Source organism: Notothenia coriiceps, unplaced genomic scaffold (assembly GCF_000735185.1).
Source record: "Notothenia coriiceps isolate Sejong01 unplaced genomic scaffold, NC01 NC01_scaffold00017317, whole genome shotgun sequence".
NCBI classification, from domain to species: Eukaryota; Metazoa; Chordata; class Actinopteri; order Perciformes; family Nototheniidae; genus Notothenia; species Notothenia coriiceps.
Window position 1 is genome coordinate 4,276 of NW_011350018.1, and position 18,550 is coordinate 22,825.

At 38.5% G+C, this 18,550-nt stretch overlaps 2 protein-coding genes across 3 annotated transcripts in view; one reads left to right on the forward strand and one right to left on the reverse strand.

The window, feature by feature from the left end:
* Nucleotides 1-3,229, reverse strand: part of LOC104950255 (DCC-interacting protein 13-beta-like) — a 6,941-nt gene extending 3,712 nt beyond the window's left edge. The window contains exons 1-2 of the mRNA XM_010776746.1: nt 3,092-3,229; nt 1,217-1,315 (exon numbers count right to left, since the gene is read on the reverse strand). Of these exons, the coding sequence (XP_010775048.1) occupies nt 1,217-1,315; nt 3,092-3,148 (156 nt within the window). The 5' untranslated portion in view covers nt 3,149-3,229. The remainder of the gene's footprint in view (nt 1-1,216; nt 1,316-3,091) is intronic.
* A 3,598-nt stretch (nt 3,230-6,827) lies between these two features.
* On the forward strand, nt 6,828-15,845 carry LOC104950256 (uncharacterized). Of its 2 annotated transcripts, none has more exons than XR_798897.1 (5): nt 6,828-7,201; nt 9,967-9,991; nt 11,166-11,196; nt 11,730-11,809; nt 13,062-15,845. XR_798897.1 is itself a non-coding variant. In XM_010776747.1 (5 exons), exons 1-4 carry the CDS (start codon nt 6,865-6,867, stop codon nt 11,803-11,805), a joined length of 474 nt encoding a protein of 157 aa, XP_010775049.1. In that variant the 5' UTR covers nt 6,828-6,864; the 3' UTR covers nt 11,806-11,809; nt 13,062-15,845. The 2 variants fall into 2 exon arrangements, 1 of the variants encoding a protein (XP_010775049.1); XM_010776747.1 differs by having other exon boundaries at nt 11,161-11,196.
* The last annotated feature ends 2,705 nt before the right edge of the window (nt 15,846-18,550 follow it).

Below are 18,550 nucleotides of genomic sequence, written 5' to 3' on the forward strand. Positions count from 1 at the left end.
TGTACCGGAGGGGAGAGAGAGCAGCGAAGGGGGGAGAGAGAGAGCAGCGAAGTGGGGGAGAGAGATGTAATACGGTTCCTTGATAAAGCTGTGGAGACGGAGTATGTGCTGCAGGGAGGTGGATGCACAACGCACCCAGGAACGAACACTAGCTCCGGTCCTTTTCCAGTGAGGGAAACTGTGGACTCGATGCCCTGACAGGCTTGAGTTTGTGCAACCTGCACAAACACAAGCTCACCATGATTACAAATGGTGAAATGCAATGTAAAATTACCGAAAAAATACCGCTCAAACCAACTACAAACTACTACCGCGGATTGGGCAGAGAACGAGTCCGAGAAAGTTAACTCCCCCATGTGACGTAATATGACGCGTTTGACGTTAAAAAAAAAGCAGTTTTTAGTAGCAGAGCTCAAAACGGCTCCTTTTCCTCTGAATTCCTGCCCTTATGTCTTGTAAAACATATCAAATCCTGCATTAAAATTTTTAATTGTAATTTTCAGGCAAGGTTAAGCATAAATGTAGTAAAAAAAAAAAACCTGCAAGTTGCTCTTTAAGCCCTTTAAGGAAAATAAATTGTCAGGGTTGAAAATAAAAATCCCTTTAAAGAGCACAAGGGTCACATAAATGCCAGCTTTACCGGCGGGGAGCCGTTATTGGTTCTGAGGTATTACATCATGTTATAAGTTGTGTCCGTTTACTGTGAAAAGAATGAAGCATTTATCGTGACTGCGTTTTGTTCAATGAGGCATCATTGTCTAAGTGTCAAGGGAGGTCAAAACTATCTACACTCCAACAGCACAATAATATTACTTACTGCACATTACACGGAAATTGTGCAAATGTCCTATTTCCTGGTCAAAGAAACAACACTTAAATTGGAATGTTTCTCAGGACGTTTCATTCTTCAGTTTGCATGTATCAGCTGCATACTGTATATAGGTGTGTGTAATATCCTAGTTTGGCATTGGTGTATTCCGAAGCAGTATCTTCACTTCAGTGTAAACCAATACAATGCTCTACTGTAGTTTTATAATGCTAATTATTAACCTCAAATGATCCTCAACCAAGCAAATACATTTTATGACTCCCATTAAGAAAAAACAACATACACCTGCCCAATTGTATGATGTTAAACCAAGCCAAACACAGTTAAGGAAACGGAGTCTGTGTGTGTGTGTGTGTGTGTGTGTGTGTGTGTGTGTTTGTTTAGTACCTGCGCTCCGTACACACGCTGCATGGACTGCAGCAGCTGGTTGGTGTAGTCAGTAAGCATCCCAGCATCTTCCTCAAACACGCTGAGCAAGGAGCGAGTCTGTGGAACAACACATTTATACACTCTTTGGTTAAATATGACAACAGGTTGAACAGACGAGTGGTTAGTTAAATTAATTATTAAAAGGATGCTATGTACAAATACAATCTGGAGTTTAAAAAGTGGACTTCTTCCTGATATAACACATTTTAGAACAAACTTGAGATGGAGGGTACACACAAATGTATTAGTTATTTTGGGTAAGAAGATGACGTTTATTTAAAACTTTCTCCTACAAATCAAATATCTTTGGGAGTATTTTCACAAAAGGAAAGCAACTTGAAGTTGTACTCTAGGGCTCTTGGAAATTACAATGAGCATTTTTCCAATATTTAAAAAACAATTAATCTATTAACTGAATATTTAGGAAAGTAATCAGCAGATTAATCAAAAATTAAGATAAATGTCAGTTGCAGCCCTAACCGTAAATCATACTGAGGTGTGAAGTTGCGTTATGCCACCAACTCATTATTCAGATGAGTTTAAGCATCTGTTAAAACCACAAATGATAATCAAATGTGTTTATTACATCAGGACAATTCAGGCGGAGCTGGGCATATTGAAATTGAGTCAAGTGTTACTTTTTATATTTTCGCATTGTACTTAACAAGTAGTAATTAAGTACCTTAATTAAAAAACACAACTTGAGGTTTGGTGGAAACAAAAACAATAGATGCATAAAACATTTCTGGTGGTGGAAAGAGGGCTGAGGGAAGTAGCTGCAGTATGCAGAGGCTTATGAAAGTGAAGCTTCCAAGTCAAACTAAACATAATTTAATTTATGCAGACTGAGAAAATCCTGTCTGGGTGTAGTTTTATTTCCGAACAGGTGCAGCAAGGCAGGGCAGATACAGCTGAGAGGAAACACGCCCATGGCTAACGTCTGTTTACAGTTTACTCCACCTGACTTTTGCCACAGAAAGATAGAGAACCATTTCACACCAACCATTACCTGGAACATTGAAAACTTTGGCTGTGTTTACATTTAATGTAGCAATGACACCAGGCCTATTTCTTGTAGGAGTTGAAACACGTGAAGAAGGAAATAACCCTTCAGCATGGGTTGCACTTAAGCATCTAACAGGGTAGCACTGTTTGAGAAGGAATGATGCAACAGAGAGCATTTAATACGGGCTAAATTAGATGAGCATTAAAGCAAGGACTGTTCTGGATTTAATGGATTGCAACTTTGAAATTGCACCCTAGACTTTTGGGCTCTAAACAACATATGCTATTTACCACTGGGAGCCACCACTGCTGCCCTGTTGCAGCCGGCTATTGACTAATTCTAGTGCAGTCCGATAATGGAAACCCCTCCCACATCCTGTAAATCGGGCCCAGTTCGGCTCCACTACAGGGTCTAGCCCCAAAATCCAACCTCATACGACATCGGAAAAATAAAAGTATTGCAATAGAGGGATTCTGGTTCAGCTATGGCCCATACATCTAACATATTGAGGTGTCTAAATGCACAACAGCATATCATAGAGAAGAGCACTGGGACGAGCAGTAGCTTTGTAAACACAACAAAGACACATACACACCGATCATATAGATTACCAGTATAAACTAGAACTTTGTTTGGAGCAGGAAGGCGACTGTGAGAGGATTACATTTCAACAACAAAGTGTCAATTAGGAGCTGTCATCGGCCAGTGGAAAGAGGCTACGCCAGGAACATGATATTGTTTGGGCTAGAAAGCTAGCTTCATTGCTCGTTACGCCTTGTCGTGTGACAGTCGTGTCTTGAAACGTGATAATACCCACACAGGCCTACCTGAGGACTGTCTTGCAAAGCGTCCTCCAGGAGCAGTTTGTGATGTACGGCCGGCATCTTGTTAGCGGTGGAAGAAAAGGTACGGCAGCTTGAATTATTTAGAGTGGACTCAGTTTCCCAGAGAGCACTGCGCGGGGGAGTGGAACGAGTGGAACACGTAGGATTTGGAGGCGGCCCTAATCTGATCTCATCCACACAGCCGTTGAGAGCAACCGCTGAGAGCAACTAGTGAGAAATAGTTAAAAACAGTGAACTTTATTTAAAGTGTATGCTTTTATTGTTTTATATTTAACTTACTTATTGTCCAACCATGTGATCTGTAGATGGCAGAGCTTCGTAGTAGTTGTTTACGTAAAATATAACGTAGTTGTAGGTTAACGTTTTTACAATTTCAGTATCAACAGGGACCTCTTGTGGACATTTGAAGAATTGCAATATGTAATACTGCCTTGAAAAAACTCTACAAAATGACTGAATGCACAACATCACATCACAACAATACGATACTATTTCAAGGACAAATATATCTTAAGTTAATGGTTGAACTAAGGTTTAAAAGAGTGGGAGCTCTCTATTCCTACAGTGGTGGTAAGACTGTGAAACTACATATCTTTACTGATGTGTTAACTAAAAGGATACTCTGCTATTACATTTCCAATCTAAACACTCCATTGCAAGTCCAAATGTAAATTGAATATAAAGAAATATCAGCAGTAAAATGTACTTATAGTGTAAAAAGTAAAATTGCAGACTGGCCCCTTTCGTTATATTTCTTATATATTATATTGTTATCTTTTTAATACTAATAATAGATTTTAGTATACAGTTGAAAAGTTTAGAGTAAATTATACAGTACGAGCACACATATAAAAATCCTTTTAAAATGTTGACTAATACAAGCATTAAGTATATCAAATGGGTATTCTCAAATACTGTGTATTGCAATTAAATTAAGTGAGAAGTGTCTGCAAATTAATTGAATCAAATCTTTAATGATAGAAAAATGACATATTGTCACTTGAGAATGAGACTCTTTCAAAAGATAAGCCTATTGTGTAGATTATTATGCGTCTTGATAACTTTTCTTAACAAAAGGTTGAATAATAACGTTGTTATTTTAACAATGAGCAATGGATTTATCAAAAACCTCTTGTCTTGATTTGTCTATTGAAGGCAGAGCACGTAATGTACGGAATAAACTGAAAGCTACTGGCTCTCTAATTACGTCACTCTTCCTGCAGAGGCTGCTCACATCCGGGGGAAAAATCCCTTCCTTGGCTGATCCCTTGCCGGATGATAAAATAAGCAGTTTCCTCTCGAAATGTCAGATATTCTGACAGACTGTGTTTTTAAATGTCATGCCTCCTCTTTTACGTTCATGTCGTTTCATCTAATTCGTACCTGCCACCATAAAGAGCGCCCTGTAAGAACCCATGGTTACATTCACCTCCAATGCTTCCAAAAACCTTAACTCGACAAGAAGAAAACTGATGTTAGGCATGGATTTAAATATATGATTCATTACATTTCAGTATGAGATGACATGTTCTCCTGTTTAATAATTAAATTAAAGTGTATTTAGTATTTGTTGTATTAATATACAGTCAACAGCTTCTTAAATGGTTGCATAAAGCATGCTGTTTTAGGGATTTGCCTGTTAAGGCTGGATTTGAGTTGACATCCAGTTCATAGCACTGACTTTTACGTGATTTATTTTACATTGACTTTTCATTGATATTAAATGGTATCAATACGTTTTGGTGTAAAGAATCATTCATAAGTAATACGTGTATGGGGAATGAATACTTTGAATATGGGTAAGTATGTTGTTACAATTATATTTTTGCCCAACATTTTTAACCGGCACTTTAGTAGAAAAGTTGAGGTAGCCACATATACTTTTCCCCCAAAAAATGGTTTACCTTTAGCTATTTGTTACATAACTTTGACGAGCAAAGCTTATCTTATCATAGATAACTAGTACTAGTAGACAACTAGATATAGATATAGATATATATATATAGATAGATATAGATAATAGACAACTAGTACTCCAATGCAAATATGGTAATGTGTTCTACTGATTATGAGAATTGAATCAAATTAAATGAAAAAATCTCAGAACTGAACTATATAACTTCATTGGTTTCAAATGTTATCTGGTTTATTATGAGAACAACAATAGCCTGTTGTCAGGGACATAACCTTGAAGTTGTCTAATTTATTCGACTTGATCCAAGACATTTTAGGTTTATTTGACTTTTTAGGATTGTCTTGTCTTGTTGTTATGTGTCTCAATAATAGGCAAGCCGTGACAAGCATTGTCCCTCATCATCAAGCTCCTAGGCAGCCTGAGCAGGAGGACATCCTTTCCTCCCCAATGGGCTTGTGTTTTTTAATTGGGTAAGTTCTGGCTCTAATTTAGATAAGCCCTGTCAGTACTGACTTATAATTAATTGTGTGCTGGCTCGGCTAAGTCTGGCCTATAAAAAGATATGCTTAACATCAGTGGAACAAACTCTGAAACAAAACAGGGATTCAGCTGACCAAGGAAACACACTTTCAAAGAATTGTTAGGGTGAACATCTTGTGACTGGGACAGTACTGAACGTTATGTAAGTCAATTACTGTAGGCCTAACAACAACAAGTAGAAACATGTTGTCGTTAAAGACTGAATGTGAAACTCATAGTAAAGTCATCAAAGTTTGTAGGATTCATCCTGTGGGGTAACTTCTGTGCTAATCCATCCACTTGAAATATGCCAACGTTTATTTTTACAGTTGTTTACATTCTGCTCATTTTGCCTTGCACATAACCTCTGGTAAAATAGTAATATTTAGGTTTTGTTTTCTGTACAAATTAAACATAAGCTGACAGATAATGTGTGATATGTGCTTTAGACGAGCTGGTGGGCAGGGCTTTATTGGGTTTGTATCCCCCTGTTTCCAGTCTTTGTGCTAAGCTAAGCTAACTGACATACTGTTGCGTTAGGCTTATTAATCTACTCATTCAACTCTCTGCCAGAAAGTTAATAAGTGTCCCTTAAGGTAGGTTAAACATAGTCTAATCTGATACTGTGAAAAAAAGTACTTTCCTTTAGAAAATGCTTTTCCTATTGCTATGTCTACTGTTGCGCAGACTTTTATGGGAGAACAATTTAATAGGGCTTACATGGAAACTCAGATTTTATGTTTGAAGGCTTTGAAAGAGAAAAAGCATGTTTTTTTCAATGTAAAAATCTTGACTCTCAGCCACACCTAAGATCATAAGACCACTGACTGAGTGTGAAAATTGTTTCCCCTGCAGCGTTGTGATAATGCAATGCATCCTGTCATCTAAACTCCATTCATATGACTCCCCTCTTCCTGTAAGAGCAAACAATGGCTCGATTGAAGAAGAGATTGAGTTTATATTGGTTGGGGTCTTTTTAACTGACCTGTGCTTACCCTCGTGGTTAAATTACAGACAGAGGGTTTTTCAGCTCCTTGCTATCTATAATTGCTCGAAAAAAAACAAACAACAAACACAGGCCAAAAATATTAATGTCCCTTAAATGTATTTCATTTCCCCCTATACCTTTATATAAAAATAAGGAAGCTTGCTATTGGTTGAGTGTCTCCCCACCCTCCGCCTACTTTCCCCCGGTTTCCCGGGCAACCTTGTCAGGGTGGAGGAAAAGAGCAAATCATGTGAGGGCATAGCATCTTTCTCTCCTCTCTCTCCCCTCTCTCCCCTCTCTCTCATCCTCTCTTCTAGTGTGTGTGTATACTGTATGTGTGTGTATAAAAGGCTCTCTCTCCATGCTTTCACTTCACTCTCAGCTCTCCATTGGTTTGCAGAGAGGATAGGCACAAGACTGAAAAGAGAGGAAGGGGATACGACCATAGGAGATCCCTGTGTTACAGTCAGTGGGAGACATTTCTCTGACCTTCTTTCACTTTCTCCCCCCTCTCCCCAATGTGTTTTGGGGTTCCCTTCTTTCGTTCTTCTTCTTCTTCTTCTTCTTCTTCTTCTTCTTCTTCTTCTTAAGCGTCTACGCATTGTTGGACCGTGGCATCGATGCAAAATGGGTTGTGGCAATTCCGCAGGCACCAACACGGCAGGAGGGGGTGAGTGTTTTTAGGGAATATGTGTGTTTGTATGAAAACGAGGGAGAGTGTGAGGGAGAGTTGTCACTGTATCTGCACCAAGGAGAGAGAGTGTTTTGAATGTAAATGAAGTGTGTGGGGGTTACCCTTGTCTTGAGATGCCCATGTCTGTGTGTGGCTCTCAATGCCTTGATTTCATTCATAAAAAATGGACAACCTTTGCATCACCATGTATGTGTGTGTCTCATCGTGAAAAATATGTATTTTTAAAAAGCCATTGACAGAACAACAGAGAAGTAGCCTCAGGAATGTCCCGCTTTGATAGTGATTATGACACTATACTGTTATAATGTTAACGTCTATATTCACACAAAGGATGTCCTCCATAGCTAAAAGGTTTTAATGTGTTTTTCTCACTTTTTTTGTTGTGTTTCTTTATCTGGTACGTTTGTCCTTGTTTCCATGGATTTACAGTATGAAAGACAAGCAGCTTTAGTGCCTTTGACCATTGAGCAGATTTCTTGTATAAAGCCTGGATGACTTGTCCTCGAATAACACACATCTCTGTTGATTCACCCTGATGCAATACCTGTTTTAAATTATATTGGACAAATCTCTAGGGACCATGGTCAAATTGGGGCAAAAATTAGATTTAAGTATCTGCAGGATTACCTCACCACCAAAGGCCATTAAAAGCAGTAGGGTGTCTGTTCATGCTGGTGTAAATGAGTGTGTTTGCTTGCAGGTACCTAATTAGTGCTTGCCAGGCACGTTAGCCACAGCCACTACTGGGAAATGTGATCCATGTTGTTGTTTTTTTCCTTTACATACATCTTTCAGGTTACAATTTATGTAAACAACACCCGAGAAGGTGTTTGAGTTTGTTGTGTGTGTGGCTTGTTTGTCCATGAATCCACCAGCTGTGGTCAGTTGTGTACAGCTGGTCTTTTCCCGTTTCTTCTTAGGGGTCAGCGGTCGGCACAATGTCAAGAACGTGTGACATCCTGTCACTTTGACTTATGGTTGCACTTATATGTCAATGCCAGTTGGACATTGTTTCCCCACACTGTTATTTTCTGTAGTAAAGATACAATATTCAATAAAAGGAAAATGTCACAACTCATCTATGTTTTATGTTTAAGTGTTTAATTGCTATTAACCTCACATTTGTCTCTAAAAGTAACTAAACCTTTAACACTAATTATGATGTAGGTGAGGCAAAATTGAGGCATTTTTAAAAAAAAAGGTAAAAGTCTTCCTATGTGTGAATAATATTGGATAACAATATAAATTACATTTTGTATTTATATTAAATAATACATGACTTAATCGGACATGTTATAATCGTTAACAATTACTGTACATTTGAAAGCATTTAAAAATCGTTATGTTTATGTAAGACTATAATGTAAGGTGTTATTACCTAGTTTTTCTGATTTAATATTGCTTAGACAGTACATGTTAAAAAGCTGAAGAATTCCCTTGAGGGTGTTTTTAGCGAGTGGTTGCACCATATGCCATTTAACCAGAATATCCCGTGTTTGCTTCCACTTTTTAAACCTTTGTTGCATGTCACAACACTCTTTCTCTCACTCATTAATACAATGTTAACACGTGAAAATGAGAACACTCAAATAAAAAAGCCTTTTAAATCCTAAATAGTAAGGTTAAAGTCAAATATGATTATTCTAAGTTGTAAGCTTCCAAGCTTTCAAGTCATACTAGAATGTTTCAATTCAAAACTTACCAAGCTCAAATGGCCGCCTCTATATCACATTGCTCATCCCTAGTCTTATGCACCCAGATGTGGGTATGAATGAGCTTTTGTCAGGCTACTGAATAGGCCCTGTGTCATGTCAGCTGACTTAAACATTTACTGTGAAAAAGCCCTCCTTTCCTTTAACAAGGATGACATTTACTGAATTTCTGAGTAATTTAAATGTTCCACTCTTTCCGCCCTGACATCTTACACGTGGAGTGTTCTTTTTGATGGTACATGTCTACATTAAAACGGCATTAAAAACCCAATAAAGGGTATTATTGAGGGGGTTGTTCCTCCGCTGTTGTCATTGTGATACTGTACAGGCAGGATGATTATCCTCCTACTGAATGCACTGTGATCTCATTTTGATTCAAATCCTGCTTAGTGGACTGCATGTGGTTCGGCAAAGACTGAGCTGTTGTTGGATCATAGACGTGTCAAACAGCATTGGGATGAGTTGTTGTAATTTGGAATTAGAGGCATTCAAACTGCATGCCTTTTATCTGTTTACAACATGTCCTCAGAGACAAGTTGTGAAATGTTTTTTGAAAGTGTTTCTGTATACTGAAAACCACAAAAATCATTAAAACATTTATGTTTGTGCTTTGGTTATGTGTAATTATACTGGAAAAACAACTAAAAGGTTTGATGACCGTGTGGATCAAACTGATATTATATGTGACTCTATTTTGTATACTGCAAACTTCAAGTGCGATCTGCGAAAACATTGACATGTAGTCTTGTATTAATAGAAACCTGAACAGAAATGTAAGCTTTTTAAATGTATTTAAAGTCATTCTGATTTGCTTTACGATAACTCAACACCTAACCAGACTGCTGCTAGATACGTTTTCTTTTTAAATGTGATGTATTATAAAATTACCACTTTTAATATGTCTTTGTTTATTCATAAAGGTCTATGATTCACATCCTATGGCTGTTGAATGAAGGCATTTATTAGTATGATCACATACATCCTTAGATAATTTTCATAAAATTAATTGGCCTTTTCATCTGTTTTCAGGGCCAGCAGACGTGTCAAAAGATGTGTAAGTACATTAGTCATATTAGTCAAATGTAATGTATTACTTCAGCTCTTCAAAGCATTACTTGAAGAATGCATGAAGAAAATAACTATATCATCCAAGGTGAACACGGTGTCTAAAACACGGTGTCTAAAACACGGTGTCTAAAATCCGACTTGGAAAATATATTTTTTGTTTGTGTGAGAGTGTTAGTTGTTTGGATACTGTTTACGAGCCGAATGAAAGCTTGTAGTCATACATAGTTGACCGAAAAACAAAGACCTCACTAGTCAATAAGAAAAAAGCAAAGATACTCGACCATACAACCAGGTTCCCGCTGGGTTTCATGGTCATACAGTATGAGCTTGTTCCTGCTTTGGTAAATACAAATCCAACATGTTTCTGCGTAGTGTCATGTGAAGGACAGTTTGTCCTTAAAAAGTTATCATTTATCAAACCTTTGGGAGGGGCAGCATGTCCAAAGCATTTCCTGGAATCTGTGTGTGTTTGTTTGGTTGTGTGTGTATGTGTGTTTATGTGTGTGTGCACTTCTTGATAACCATCTGAGCAGCCAGCACAGGACCCATGAGAGCTGACAGCAGCACAACACTGACTCAGTGAAGCTAATCACAGCTTCCTAGGACTGTACTTTGTTATATTACTCACACACACACACACACACACACACACACACACACACACACACACACACACACACACACACACACACACACACACACACACAGAGACACAACCTTGACCTGTATGTGAACAGGTGATAATAATACATCCGTAAAATGATTATCTTTTTTTATATTAATTATTTTCTCAAGCTGGGGAGGTTCTTGGAAGTTGGATGAAACTAAAGTTTTCAATTCAGTTGTGCTGAACTGCCAGATGAGAATAAGCAGAATTCACCCCCAAAAAGATACATCCAATATTCCGCCAATGCACTCTCTCAGTTGAGTTCTCAATGTGTGTGTGTGTGTGTGTGTGTGTGTGTGTGTGTGTGTGTGTGTGTGTGTGTGTGTGTGTGTGTGTGTGCGTGTGTGCGTGTGTGCGTGCGTGCGTGCGTGCGTGCGTGCGTGCGTGCGTGCGTGCGTGCGTGCGTGCGCGCGTGTTTTTGTGTTTGCTTTTATGTAATCTGTGCCCCCAAAAGAGCTGACCTGACCTGTGCTTCTTCTCTCAATCAGGACAGAAGATCTCCCGGTAGACGATGAGAAAAGAAGGTATTGTGCTAATTTTATCAAAATTCCAAATTTCCTCCAAATGTCTTACTCCTCTTTCAGGCTTTTGAGGTGCATTTTAACCATATATACATTTAATTAAACATTTTATTTGGCAGGGACAATGCACAGTAATGAACACTTAAAACATTCAAATGTGTCAAGCGTAACAGTGCCAGATTTAGCTTTGAGCTAATTTCCACCCGCAGTCCCTCAATTAAAACATTTAAGAAGATTACATTTGTACAGTGAGAATACGATTACAACTCCTATTTTTAATCATCATCAATGTCACTTTTTATATCAAGAGGAAAAAATCAGACAAACCAAATCCATGCGCTCTTCATCAATGCCTGACAACATCACGGAAAGCGTAATGTGATTGCTTTTAAACAGGCGTGGTTTCCTCCAAGAACAGTTAGAAAGCTTCAGAGAGCTAATGCATTGCTAAAAGGAGAAACTGTATTGCATTTAGAACCACCACTAACTCAATCCCTTTGTCTTTTAAATGCTACATTCTTCTCCTCTGTTCTCAGGAACTATGGTGGCGTTTACGTAGGCATACCAGCAGAAATGGCCGATGTGGCCGCCAGCCAGTCAAAGACCCCATGAAAAGGTAAACAGCCATAGCAATGTACTGTTCTCTTTATATTCATGAAAATTAATGAGCATCTTGTAGTGAAGCAGCTCAGAGCGTAGAGAGAAATAATCCCTGTAGTGAGCCCCCTCCCGATGAAACCACATGCCTCTCTGCCTAAACTATTTTTGGAATATTTGACCTTTATTTTGACTGAATCCCAATGATAAGCTTTCCCTTTACTTATACAGTTGGTGTGAAGATGAATATAGTTCACAACCTGTATTTTGACCATGACAAAGTAGTAGTATTTTATTCCACCTATTTTAGCTTAGGGTTAGGGTTAGTATGTGCCTTCATTTGTGCCTTGCTATTCCTTTGCATGTTAATGCTTACAAAAGCATTATTCGTTCTCTCAGTCTGGAGCTATGAACCAACATAAAAACTAGCATTATGTTTTGAAAGGTTATCAGTTTTATAAAAACACCCGGAACCTTGCTGATATATTTTGCAGGCCTGAAGGCTCTCCCTGTTCATTCTGTGTTTTAGTCCTCTCATGTTTGTCCTTGTGCTCATCGAGGTTAAACATGATAATGAATTGATTCGTTTTTTTCGTGTCCTCAGGCACAGCAAGTCCGTGCTCTTTGTTCACTGAGGTCTCCCAGTTCAAGCTGCTGTGGAGTGCGTGGGGGGTTTTTGAGCACAGTTTTGAGAATGAGACAGAATTACAAGAACAAGAAACTTGTCAAACAATTGTCCTATAAATATCACTGATTAAGTCTCACTCCCACCGTTGCAGTGATGGAAGAATGGATCTTTTCACATTATTATATTATTATGGCTATTATGTTATCCTGTTTTCAAACATGTAGGAGCATTTTAATATTTATACTTGAAATACTGTCTAGATTAGTAGTACCATACTTTATTATACCATGTTAGCCTTTCATGTAAAGTAACTAGTAACTCTGAGTGTTAAAATACATATAATGGAATAAAAAGTACAATATTTGCCTCTGAAATGTAGAAGTATAAAGTAGCATTAAATGGAAATACTCAAGTAAAGTACAAATATGTGAAGAAAATTACAAGACTTGAGTAAATTGACTTACTTTCCACCATTGCACCTTTGTGAATAGCAGATCCCAAAGGGAACAAACATAGGTGTTAAAAAGAAACAAGACTGTGTTTCCAGCTTTTAACACCACTTGCTCTCTTGAATTGTGTCTCATAAATTGAAGTTGGTACAAAGACTCACATCAAAGCAAATTACTCTTCTTTGTCTCGACAGGATCGTGCATTTTCATCCTCCCAGAGAAAGACTTACCTTACAAGCAGAGAGCATGTAAGTGCTCCTGCTCAGACTCCTCACGCACTGAGTGTTCAGGCTTTAACACTGTCATTAAGCGAATATGTGGACAGCTTTCCCGGTATCTGAGTACGCTGCTTCATGGGGTCATGGGGGCCACAGCGACGCCGGGATGAACAGTGAAAGTGTACATACGCCATCCATCATCACCCTTCAGTTTGTGAATAAAAAGATGTACATTGAAATGGACGAGCACCCACTCAACGGGATTTGTGACAGCCGGCTTGGCTCCTCGGTCACATCACTGGAACTTTCTCTTTCTTTCTCAGGAGGAGACGGGGGACTACACTCACTAACTGTCTGAGACACACACATACCGAAAGCCCTCTGCAATAATAATCACTTCTCAGTAACGTCTCTAGAAGCCATCAATGATTCATTCTGTGAACAGAGAGTACGAGACACATTCCTGCTACTACGTCACAGAAAATAAATTGCATTGATTTCAATCAGGGACCTGAGGCAACAGGAGTCTGGAAAACTGATTTAGCTGATTCTGATTCTAAATGCTTAAGTTAAATTTAAATGTATTCACTCAATGCCCCCTTATGTTCTGGGTGCATCAACAAGGTCGTACCTGTTGTCATCACTTACTGTAGCTTCTTCCCCAGACTGATTATGTAACATCGGCATATGACTCACTACCATCTATTCACTCTCACATTCATTTTTATTATGCTTTATCAGCATGAATGTGAGGTGTACAAGCATCAAGGATCCTACTGTTCAATAGTGGAATGAGAAAAACATGTTATTAAGTTATCCAAAATATATAAAAAGTGTGTGTGTGTGTGTGTGTGTGTGTGTGTGTGTGTGTGTGTGTGTGTGTGTGTGTAACCAGGGTCAAACTCTCTCGCGTTCTCTCTCTTTCTGCAGTATCTTCATTTTTCCGCTGAAGAGCTCAGATTCTTCACACAGCTCTTACAATATGTATCATAAGCAGAATAGTTACACAGTTTCCTATCATCTCACAACATAACGTATGATCCAGTGAGTAGGAGAAAAACAAGTTATTAAATTACGTTCAAAGGAAACGTCGAAGTCATTTCTTCTTAAAGTTTATCGACATTGATCTGTAAGTGATTTATTGCAATCTATTTTATACGTCATTCATCACACAATATGTGAATATTATTCGTCTGTGTATAATCCTTGAAGGACAAAGCTGGTACTGTGCTGTATTTCTTTTTGTATTGTCATGAAATCCAATGAAAAGACTCAAACTAATTAATCTTGTGGCCTTCAGTAGTTGGTAGAGTAGTTTGGTTGTCATGGAGATAAGTATGAAATTGTGGTCACATAATAGCAGTTAGGTTTCAATTGTCATATATAATAATCAAACTGGTACTTCAAAAGCCGAGAATTAACCTTCAAGCTCAACAATGTAAGAGTCCATCTCATCACCAAGGTCTTTGTATCCTACTGAAAATGAAAATGTCCTAAAACATCTCACAAACACAATTTCATTTTTTACATAGGCTCAGTTATTTCCTAAAACCTGCACTAGTTTCTTAGTAAATGTTACTTTAACAGCAGTGAATAGTGCATTTTGGTGGCTATACCGGCTTCAAAATAAAACATATTTGGGGATTATTTTCGGCAACAGTACAGTGTATGTGGGACTGAAAATATTGCCAACGTTCATCACAATGAAGGAACATGTCACCATTCAATACGCTGTGACTCATTCTGTTTCCAAACAACAATGGAGGACCGTGGTACGGAGGAAGAAGCTATATCAGGCTAATGTTGTCTATATTTAGTAGGATGAATTCAATGTTGTTGTATTGGGGGGGGTATATGGGATCAACAATGAGACACTTATAGAATATCGCCAGCACAGTGTCCACATAAAACACATTACAGCTGGGTGGGCATTTGGAGCCAAGGTCATTTGTCAACCGGGCTCTTGACATCTCTCCTTTCTAATGAATGTACAACATCCTCCACTCACCGTGACCATAGAGATTCAAGAGATGTTCTCTCTGTGTTATACAAAACGCTTTAATTGCCTGTGCTCGGAGCCTCGACTGCCTGGACTAACATACAAAAATAGGGACTTATTTCACCATGCCAGAACACCAGCTTACTGTTTACTGTTCGTGTCAGTTTTTGTCAGAATGACGCCCACTAGCTGCGGATTTGTGTCGCCACATAATACCAAGGGATTTTGTGTCGTGCATTTTAATTGTAAGCCTTTTTTTTTTGCTTGAATTTTGCAGTGTTTTCACTGTTTACATAGTGTATGGTGAGACATTATATACTGCAGATACAAAGAGCTGCTTAATGCACAGTGTAGTTCACAGCATATAATATAAATAGCTACAGTATGCCTACAACACCACAGCTAAAAGTTAATGTAGAACCGGGCCAGAGAGTACATTTTTGGTGTCCCTTTTCCTTTATGTCTACATTTCCTCTCTGCTGCTGCCTCATTTTTCCTACCAGAGGCTTTTGGCTTTTATAACATGTCGTGCTGCCTGTCTCTGCCTCTTTTATCATCTTCTCTGTGCCCTTTATGGTTGTTCCTCCTTTGTATGATGGATTTATTTGCCTTTGCCCTATTCAATAAATCTTACAAGGACAAGAGGGCAGAAAGTGGATGAATAACAAAATCACAATGTTGGATAGTTGTAAAAAGCTGTACAACACAGCATGTCTTTTGAGGTTGGTCGTGACTCCCAAAAGTAACATGTTTTAAAGGAACAGTTAGACATAAGTTACCAAGACTTAAATAAGAATTGATACCATATTCAGATATAACAGTGGTATCAATCTTATTGATCTTATCTAACTATTGGCAAGAAAGCCAATATGTCTGCTAAATGTCAAACAAGTCATTTTATATATTTGTTCAGATCCTTCAGGTTTTGTACACATTATTGCTGAACATTACAGAATCCACTTGCGGTCAGAATAGCTGTGAATTGTTGTAATTATATAAATGCTTATCACACACTGGAAAGACATGGAGTGGCCGTTAAAAACCCACCTGTGTCTCTAAATGCTGTGGACAGATGTTATAATAAAAGAGGTAATACAAGAGGAGATTGAGTTTGTTCTATGAAAGTTATATTTAATAGACTATTTTCAATCTCACATGTTCTGTGTTGTTAATTCACACTGTACTCTTCGTGCAAAATACCTGCTCATCATATCTGATAATGTACTCCTTCTCAAACAGTCAAATTGGGACACGAAAACGTGACTTCCTCAGTGAAACTCATTCATTATGATCTCATTCAGTTATGAATGATTATTTATGACTTCTATTATTATTATTATCATATATTATCCATGCACTGCTGTGTTTATTGATTGCAGCCCTTGTTGAAATGTATCTGCCTTTTGTAATCAATAAGCCCGAGACTTGAGGGATTACATGTGTTCCTAGAGGGTCTCATAGACAGACTGCCTGACAACATCAAGTGTGGATTGCTGAGGGGAACATTTGTCATTATTGAACCGAGGCCCTTTGTCCGCCTGCAGCTAGATAAATCACAGCTCTGTCTCTGTTGACTGTGTTCGGAGTGCCTGGAGGATACAGGAAGAGGGGCAGGAGGTGGTATGTAGATGTTAACTAATGTTATTTCTCTCATTTCACAGCAGCAGTTTGAGCCGCTCTAGTGATCCCGGATTATGCAGTCGTTTCAGTGGGTGAGGACTGAAAAATATAGGCTGCTATATTATCATATACATCATACTGAGAAATATAAATCAGAGTTTTCCTAATAAGTCAAAAAGGGACAGAGTGTCGCATGTCGAGATTCATATCATCAAAACGTCCTCTTGTGGTTTGGTGTGTCCAGGTCAGGTCTCTGCTTCCATCTGCAGTCCGGGATAACATCCATAACAAACACACCCTACAATGCTGGTATTCAGTGGCGATGCAGGAAGTGACATGCCCCATAACACAAAGGAGACAGCAGGGTTTAAAGGTAAGGTTTAATGCATTAACCACCCTTACCTCCAATCATTGGTGCTTTTTAATAACTGTAAAGACAATCTACCCATAACCACATTCAAGGGATTTAATGCCTAAACCTGAACACATTTTAATAATATTTGCTCTGTCATAACCACAACCTCCCCTAACCTTAACTACAGTTGCCATGCGTAGATATTAAAGTGGGATTGGCATTAAAGGGAAAAAATACACCTAAATAAATGCCATTGATAAGAATCCAGGGCTTTTGTCTCCCTCAATTGACTGTTAAAAAATTCACACAGATTGTTTATTTATATTTTATTATAAAGAAAACCTGAACACATGTTAAAAGAAAATGGACGTAAAGCAATGCAAATTTCTAGGGTATGCAGTTTTGAATATTTAATGATACTTGCTCCTATAAAAAGAGTGTGATATGTACAGTATCATTCTATTAGTAGGTTCTCATCTCCCTCAACAGCATGCAAAATAAAAAAGTCCACAACATGCCACTTAGAGATGGATAAACATGTGTGTGTGAACTGTGGGAGCTACGTGATAGAGAGCACGTCCTTAATCAGATCATCCGAGCATCTGGCCGACAACGACATCACAGCTGCTCTTTCTCCAGCTGAGCGCGTCAGTCAACATTGCCGTTTGATACTGGTCTGCTCCTCTCTTCCTGTCTCTACTTCACCTTTAACCCAGTTCACATCAAAATCTATAATATAATTGACTTTTTTTTGTTTTACAGATGTGCACTTTTCTTCTTCCAGATTGATCTTACATCCAATATAAAATGACACCTCTTCTTTATTTTTTTAATCTTTAATTTCCTATTTTACTTGAATATGTTCCACTTTCACAGAGCGTAAAGAAACAGTAATTGGGTAGACAGAGGAAAATTACGTTGGCTGAGAAGTGCAAACGAGAATTACAAAGTGTGAAACACTTTAACGAAGCTTGAGACAAGTTTACATTTTATAAAACCAAAAACATTTTACATTTTTATAAAACTTTGTTATAAAACTGTTTACTTACTGTTCATGGTCATTTTAAAACAAATGCCGATGTCGGACATAAACAAACACACCGAACCCATACACACAGCGGAGCAGAGCAGAGCAGAGCAGAGCGCACGCACACGCACGCACACGCACACGCACACGCACACGCACACACACACACACACACACACACACACACACACACACACACCATACACCTTGGTGTGACCGATAAAACGAGTAATAGGGGGAATAATCGGCTGGTACACCAGCATGGTCTTGCTGGTGCTAAATACATTTACCATTTTTTAAATAGTACCCCATGTCCATATGTTTATTTGTGGGTAGTAGATTTCAACTATAGGGCTATCACTATGGGCCCTGCCTGTACCAGTCCGCTCTGCCATGGCGTGAAGGGTCTGCTAACAAGTGATCAACAGAAAGGTTAAGGTTAATGTTGTTGCACGTCACCTCAA

Coding starts and splice junctions, on each gene's coding strand:
- LOC104950256 (XM_010776747.1), top strand. CDS start 6,865: ATGTGTGTGTATAAAAGGCTCTCTCTCCATGCTTTCACTTCACTCTCA. Junction 7,202..9,966: donor CACCAACACGGCAGGAGGGG/GTGAGTGTTTTT, acceptor ATCTGTTTTCAG/GGCCAGCAGACGTGTCAAAA. Junction 9,992..11,160: donor GCAGACGTGTCAAAAGATGT/GTAAGTACATTA, acceptor TCTCTCAATCAG/GACAGAAGATCTCCCGGTAG.